This window comes from Arachis ipaensis, chromosome B04 (assembly GCF_000816755.2).
Source record: "Arachis ipaensis cultivar K30076 chromosome B04, Araip1.1, whole genome shotgun sequence".
Taxonomy (NCBI): domain Eukaryota; kingdom Viridiplantae; phylum Streptophyta; class Magnoliopsida; order Fabales; family Fabaceae; genus Arachis; species Arachis ipaensis.
Window position 1 is genome coordinate 24,142,572 of NC_029788.2, and position 8,279 is coordinate 24,150,850.

The 8,279-nt window shown below is 36.7% G+C and overlaps 1 protein-coding gene across 11 annotated transcripts; it reads left to right on the forward strand.

Moving 5' to 3' along the window:
- LOC107639202 (pentatricopeptide repeat-containing protein At4g17616-like) lies at positions 637 to 8,027 on the forward strand. Of its 11 annotated transcripts, none has more exons than XM_016342657.2 (4): positions 638 to 1,077; positions 2,653 to 2,794; positions 3,592 to 5,359; positions 5,564 to 8,027. In XM_016342657.2, the coding sequence occupies exon 4, from the start codon at positions 5,604 to 5,606 to the stop codon at positions 7,653 to 7,655; it is 2,052 nt and encodes a 683-aa protein (XP_016198143.1). In that variant the 5' UTR covers positions 638 to 1,077; positions 2,653 to 2,794; positions 3,592 to 5,359; positions 5,564 to 5,603; the 3' UTR covers positions 7,656 to 8,027. The 11 variants fall into 11 exon arrangements, with proteins under 11 accessions (XP_020976672.1, XP_016198143.1, XP_020976669.1 ...); XM_021121010.1 differs by lacking the exon at positions 2,653 to 2,794 and having other exon boundaries at positions 3,592 to 3,682; positions 4,184 to 5,359; XM_016342661.2 differs by lacking the exon at positions 2,653 to 2,794 and having other exon boundaries at positions 3,592 to 3,682; positions 4,960 to 5,359.

Sequence of the window (8,279 nt, forward strand, 5' to 3'; positions counted from 1 at the left end):
AAATTGTTGATTGAAAAATGGTGTACAAATAGCATTTTTCATATTATATATATTAGTGCTGCAGTTGCTGCTTTAGTTTCGAATTTATTTTTTAAATGGATGCTATATTGGTGTTTTATACAAATATGAATTAGAAGGAAGAAATACTAATACGGATCAAGACATTTTTGTCGGACTAAAAAGATATTTTGGTGGGACGAAAACAGATAATTTCACTCGGACGAAATTGGTGCACAGCTTTGAATATCACTCTATATTTTTCACAATGGTTTTAAAAAGGGTATTTCACCCGAATAAAATAATTGCTAATGAACTTTCCAACTTATAAATATTTCTAGTGCACAAGAGCCGAACAATCATTTCTGGAATCGAACTACTATAACTAAATCTACATTTCTTTAGTCTTGGTTCTAACCAGCAAGCCGGCCTAAATTAAGCCAAGATTCATCCTCTCTTTCAACGACCTCCATCTCCTCCAAATCCCTAATCTGCTCTGACAGCCCCACCCCAGTCTCTCTGGCAAACACACTTCTTTCTCCAACATCACTCCTACAATGTTCTGAAAATCGAACCAGACCGGTTGGTCAGACCGGTTCAACCACGAACCGGCAACATTAACGATCCGGTCAGGCCGTTGTTTAGAAAACCGGTGAAAAACGGAAGCTCCTTCGTTTCTTTCTCCCTTTCTCCCTTTCTTTCTTTCATTCAGAAAGAAATCACACAAACCCAGCCAAAAAACCCTAGCACTGTGAGCCTACACCACCGCCGCAAGGAGTGGCATACTGCCGCCGTCCGTCTTCAACCCGTGTTCGCTGTCACCGATCGTGGCTGCTTCCTCGAGCTCGGCGTCCGTCGTCTTTGTCTGCTCAGCCGCGCTTCCGTCGCCGTTTTGTTTGCCGTTCACGTTCGCGTCACGTTCGCGTCTTCGTTCAGCTGTCGTCTTCGTTCGCGTTCTTCGCCGTTCACCGTTCGAGCTAGCATTCGCGTTCGTTTGGAAGCCACGTTGCTCTGCTTCAAACTCTGCGACCAACCCGCGCGCTCCACCTAGCCGTCGAACTGCTCTCTTTTGTCGCCGCCGTGAGTTCCCTAAACCCGCCACCAGACAATACACTCACACGACACCAATACTCTGCTTCAAACTCTGCAACTTCTGATTTCTATTACAATAAGTAACTATTTGATTTGGTAGTGGTTTGGATTTTTCCATAGACTGAATTAAAGTTACAATAGTTATGTTCTCTTCTCTATCACATTGATATTAAGCTTTGAATTCTCTTATTTCATTTTAATTTTACCACAATCAACATGTTTGATGAAATGCTTTAACCATATTTCTGGTTGGTTTTATAATTTCTAGCTTTTAGAAATTTAGTAAGTGATTGCATGTGAAATAAGAATAATTGGATCTTAGTAATTAGGAAATTTTAGCTGCACAAATAGCATCTTTGCAGAAAACATATTAGCATGATGATTCCACTTGCATTAGTGTTCTTCCGGTAAATTTTAACAGTTATTGTGAACTTGTTAATTTGCTAATTGTTCTTGTGGTGTTGTTCTGTTGTTCTTCTGTTACTTTTAATTTGTTTTGTTTCTGTTGTGATTTTCTGTTCTTGATTTAAGCTGTGATTGAAGGTTCTTTGATTTGGGTATTCTTCACTTTCCTTTAAGCTTAGCTTTTAATTCTTTGGGCATACAGTATCAAATCATTGTTTTCAGCAATGGTGTTTTTTAGATTTTATTTTTAGGTTGCTTTGTTTTAAATGTTCCTATTGTTGTTGTTGTGTTTTTTGCTGTGATTTAAATGTTCTTTTGATTCTTTTTTTTTTTTTTTTTGAATGCCCAGTCAGTACTTGGTTGATTGGTTTTGCTCACTGATTGTATTTGATAATAAATTTTAAATTGATAACTCTATATTCTGTAGTTAAATTTTATTAAAGTTTCTTGAATTTGCACTGACTATGTTATTGATTCAATGTTCCTTCATTGCTTTTTTTTTGTTGTTAATCATTGTGATGAGCTTTGTTAAAATTGGGTTGAAATCTGTTAATCTTTCTTCATTTTTCACTGTTCTAACTTCTGTTCTTATTAAAAAATTTGCAATTGGTGATCTTTTGATTTATTATATGCTTCATGTTTTCATTGTTCTGTTCTTATGAAGAAAAAATTTGCAATTAGTGATTGTATGATTCATGTTTTGATTGTTCTGTTGTATAAAAAAAATTCTGTTTTCATTGTTTGGTTGTTATTTTATGACAATTCTTGATCTCCGCCGACTTGCTATCCCTCCTCCGTGTTGGATTCTTTTTGTTTCAGGCTTTGTTGTGTTTTTGTTTCAGCCTCTGTTGTGTGTTTGTTTCAGGCTCTGTTGTGTGTTTATTGTGCAACACTATCATTTTTTGTTTTACTTTTTGACTTAGCTACATTAAGACAATATTCTCTATCTTTAACTTGTGCATTGTAATTCAATCCAAGCTATTTTTAATGGAAGTATAATTATGTTAACTATCAACAAATTTGCAGCAAGTTATTGCATATTTTGATGATTAACTATGTTTAGTTTGTGATATTTTATGTAGGGTTTTAAATTTGAAAAATATTTAGGATGTTTATTTATAATTTATTTATTATTTTATTATGGAACGGTTTTTCTAGTTGAATCACGGTTAGACCGGTTGGATCAGTAAACCAGTGAACCAGTGACTAGAGCGGTTTGATGACCGGTCCGGTTTTTAGAACCTTGCGTCCTATCTCTTCTCTGCGGCTGCTGCTATGTCTTCTCTCTCTCGCCGCCTTTGTCAGTTCTCTCCATATCTTGATTTCTTATTCAATACTGATGACTTGATCTCTTAAGAATATGCATTAGTTCAAGTTTTTATATTTTTATTTTATTAGATTAGTTCTGGTTTTTCCTCTTTATTGGGTGAAAATACAGTGTGTGAGTAAGCTTCATTAAATTCAGGGAGAGCTCTTTAATAGCCGTAATTTGCTTGTGTATGATTAAACCTTGTTACTTTATGAAAAAATGAACCAATTAACATTCTGGACCGTTAATTTGCTTTTGTTTTGCTTGTGATTTGAATTTAATTAAAGACAAATGGAAGGAGATAGGACTCAGTTTGCTTCTGTTTTGCTTGCCATTTAGGTTCACTAATCCATTCTCATCAAACACAATGTAGTAAGTGCCTTGCATATGATTGTTCAAAGTTAAATTGCAATGACTAACACCACCTACTGCTACTATGAATTCAGACCAAGAAAGGAATTAGAGTAATTATAGGCCCATGAAAGCATGGATTAGGGAACTAGGAATTAATGTGAGTTGAATTTTCTGATAAAGAATAATGAGAGTTGAAATTGTTTACAGCAGAGCTACTGTTAGATTAATTACGGGCACATGAAAGCATGGATTAGGGAGCATGATTGAATTCAATGTTCTAGATGAATTCAAACCATAAAGTCTGGAACTTTTATTTTGCGAATCTCAACTTCCTATGGATGAGCTTGAGGTTTTCATGCCTTTATCATCACTGACATATATGATGGAGCTTATATCATGATGAACTTGATGACTTAACATCTGGTTTTGTGCAGGAAAAATAAAGATTGGTAACTGCATGAGAAAAGACTGGCCAAATGAAATAGTAAGGCATGTTTAAAGTTGACTCTGCGGACAGACCCTAAGGTAAATTATATAATTTCTAATAATATGTGTGCGCTCATTGAATTTGCTGTAGTTGGAACTGTAATAATTGGTTCATATGGAGCTCCCTTGTCTGTCATAGACACATTTTAGTTCCCTAAGCTAATCCTTAGCATTGCTTTAAGCCTTTAGATAGTAATGCTACTGGCTTTGGATATTGTTATTACATTTTATCTGAGTTATCCTTGTTAAAATTTTTGACATAATCTTTGAAGTTAGTGGTTCCTTTGACATTCATGGTTTTTTGAAAAATAAACAAATAACAAATAAATAAAGGAAAAGAAGGGAATGTGCTGCATTGTTGTTTTGGACTATTGTAGTGGGCTTGTTCTGTTTTAGTCATGCTTGCCCAACCCAAGTAAGAAAAAATATATATCAAAGGGTATGTGTGCTCTTGGTTTTAGTTTAAGTCACATATATATCACCAACAACTTGGGGAGAGAGAGTTTGATAATGAGACGAATGTGGGCTTCTGACACAAAGAGGGGGAGCGAAGGGAGATGGAGAGAGGAGACTGGGGAGAGAGAGAGAGAGGAAAGGTGGCTCCATGAAACTTGCCACCACCATGGTTCGTTCATTTAGATCTTTCGGAGACTCACCAACTATGGAAGACAGCAACCTCATGTCCGGTGGCGGCTCAGATGAAGTAACCATTGGTGAAGTTGTGCCCCCTTCTCTTCCCTTCTCTTTGCTCCTATTATCTTCTTCCACTGTTTTTTCAGTTTTCTTCTTTCTTCTTTATTCTTGCTTTTAACATGATGTGATTATGCAAGTCACATAGCATCGGTTTTCAATTCTCTCTTATTGTATTTATTTTCTGTAATGTTTGTGAATTGAAACGTTGCAGAGACGACTGTGTATACCCAATATGTGTTGTCACTGTGTAAATGACAATGGAGTGTTTGTGTGTGATAATTGTGATGGTTGGGTAAATGAAAGTGTGTAAATGACAATGAAGTGTTTGCATGTGATAATGGTGATGCTAGGGTACATGTAAAATATTTGATGTAGAAAAAATAAGTAACAGTAAAGGAGGAGTGAATTGGATTCTTTTCCTCAAAAGAAAGTTTTGCTCTTCTGTTGAGTGATCACTGTTTTATATAGATAAAAGTTTGCATCAATGATGCATATGTAGGGGAGAAGATTTTCAACAATAGATTGTCCAAATTTCAAACACACTTATTCATTCTTTGAATTTACATTTATTCTCTTTGAACTAGGTGCTTTAATTAACTTTTGAAATTTCCATATGTCACCAGCACATGGTAAGACTTTGGGGACTTACACCTTTTATCACATTTGGTGACTTTCCAACGCCAATATTTAAAGCACATGCAGACAAATGAGACCAATTCCTATAGCTATAGGAAGCAAACAAAAGCATCAGGAAGAAGGATATAGTGACATGTGGAGCTATATGCTGGATTTAAAGGAAATAAAAATAAAAATAAAAATGATCAAAAAGAAAAAGAAAAGTGAAACTAGATGGCGCAAACAGCGGGAACTTTTGGGCCCAGATACTATTAGTTTTCTAATCCAACTCTGCTTCCACTTGTTCTCTGTCTCACCCCACCAGCGATCTCGTCACTCCTTCATCTCTCAGCCTTGAGCAATTGAGCCTTCAGGCCTTCACCATCGCTGTTGTCGTTAGTTCTGCAGGTGGCATTCGTCCCTCAGCCATCATAGCCTCACTTTCTTCCTGTATATTTTATTTTATTTTTGGCAGTATGAGGCTTAGTTGCCTAATTCTAATTGTGTATAATGAGAATAATGGATTATGTAATTGTTGCTTCTAAAATTGTTATTTATTTAATTGATAATATCTCTTTTATTTTGTAACTTCTTACTCTCTTGGGACTGCAGTTGTGTATGCATCAAGCTCATTAGGTACAGGCATCCTGGAATGGTTCTTCCTTTCACAAGATACATTCCATTGCACAACCGTTTGGTCAGAAGGGCTTCAACTTTGCAGAGATTTTTTCCTGGGCATTTCAATCCCATTTTGCAAAAAATTTCCACTTCTAGTAGTAGTGACTGTGAAAGATTACCATGGGAACGTTCTACCCAAGCAATTCTACTAGGGAAGCTCAAAACTGCTTTGAGAAACCATCAGATGCATGAAGGATGGGAATCCTTTCAGGATTTTAGGACACTGTATGGGTACCCTGAGGTTCAGTTGCTAAACCAGCTCATTGTTCAGTTGTCTTATTCATCTAATCATTCTTGGACGAGAAAAGCTTTTGATTTGGTTTTGCAGGTGGTTAAAGAGGAGAATAATTCTGGTTTGGTTCATGTTGATACGTTAACCAAACTTGCACTTTCTTTGGCAAGGTTGCAAATGTCAACCTCTGCAGCGGTGATTCTTAGATTGATGCTGGATAAGGGGTGTGTGCCCCCTATGCATTTGTTGTGCTTGGTCTTCTTGCACCTTGTGAAGACAGAGATTGGAGCATATATTGCATGTAATTATTTGTCTCAGGTTTGTGACTTTTACATTTGCTTGAAGGATAAAAAGGCTCAATCTGCGGATGTGGTTAAGCCAGATGCATCAATCTTTTGCCTTGTTCTTGATGCTTGTGTGAGGTTTAATTTACCCTTGAAGGGCTTGTTGCTGATTGAATTAGTGGCACTAACTGGGACAGTGGTTGATGCACACACTGTTGTAATAGTTTCACAGATTCTAGAGATGAATGGTTTAAGAGATGAAATAAGGGAATTAAAAGATCACATTGATAGTGTGTCAGCTGCTTTCATTCGCCTCTATCGACAATTCTATGATAGTTTGTTGAGCTTGCACTTCAAGTTTAATGACATTGATGCTGCTGCTAAGCTTGTTTTTGATATGAATAGTTCACATAATCGTCATGATAATAAAGAAAATAGGAAAGATCTTCAAAAGCCTTGCTCTATTGCAATTGGATCGCGTAACCTTAGGGCTGGACTAAAGATACATATTGAGCCTGAGCTGCTGCAGAATGATTCTGTTGTTAAACCTGAAGGTAGACAAGACCTGATCTTTTATAGGGGTCAAAAACTTGTTCTCAGCAACAGAGCACTGGCAAAATTCATTACCGGTTACAAGAAAGATGGGAGGATTAGTGAACTTTCAAAGCTTTTACTTAGCGTTCAAGAGGAACTATATTCAGTAGCAGGATCTAGTTTGTGTTCTGATGCAATTGGTGCTTGCATTCACTTTGGATGGCTTGAATCTGCTCATGACATTTTGGATGATGCAGAGGCTGCTGGATCTCCATTGGACTGGGATACATATATGTTACTCTTGTCAGCATATCGTAGGCGCAGAATGCAAAGAGTAGCAAATGCACTGCTAAAACAAATGACAAGGGTTCATTTGGATAAAGAATTGGCTGATGATACTATCCACGAACACTTTCATTGTGTGGAAACATCAGATTCACTTGTTAAATCGAATTTGGTCGTCACCTTGGTTCAAATATTGAAAGATGAAGATCGGATTTTTCCTTTGGTGTATGAGTTTAATTCTTCCATCCACTTCTTTTGCATGGCGAGAATGATGGAAGATGCACTAAAGGTGTATAGAAGAATGGTTGAAATGAACATTCAGCCCACTATTCAGACTTTTGCTTATCTGCTACGTGGATATTCATCTCTTGGTATGTATCGCGAGATCACAATCTTGTGGGGAGAGATCAAGAGATTCATGAAGGGTTGTGGTTTTCCGGCAAATAGAGATCTATACGAGTTACTACTAATAAACTTTCTTCGCGGTGGATACTTTGAGCGAGTGATGGAAGTCATTGGCCATATGAGAGACCAAAACATGTATGCTGATAAGTTGATGTATAAAGTTGAGTTCTTAAGACTTCACAAAAATCTTTATAAGAGTTTAAAAGCATCAGATGCAAGAACAGAAGCACAACTCAAAAGGCTTGAGCATGTTCAGGAGTTTAGGAAATGGGTGGGTATAGTTTGAGTTTTCCAATAAATATCCATCTGTCATGGTGTACTTTTTGTAGTATTATTCATTAATCCTATCAATCATCAAATGGATCCGTCATTTGATCTTTGCTCATTGATCATAGAATCACAGCTGCTGTTCTTTGCCGAGAAATGCAATTATGTTGCCAATTTCAACCTTTGTAGATGAAATCATTTTTATGGTTGACGATGTTTGAACTATTATTGCACTACCATTGGGGATTTTCCTTGACGGCAAAGCTTATATCGAAGGGATTTATGAACACATGCATTAGAACTTTAGTGATTTAATGCATGTAAATTGATTTAATTATGTAACTACATCACGTGGAGTATCAATGGAAAATTTTCAGTGGTCTTTATTTGCTAACCAGAATCCAAAGCTTCTCTCTTTTTGGAGTTCAAAGTATCCTTTTTTGGGTCATGAAGACCGAAGTATCTTCAATCCAACCCAACTAAACTACATGAGGAAGCCCATAACATAAAGATAAGAGTGTATAAGACCCAAAAAATGGAAAAGAATATGTATGTGAGAGGCTAAGGCCCAAGTTTTCAAAACGGGCCAAGTTAAGGTGGCCCATGAGCATGAGAAGATGGCAGATACAACAAACATTCAGTT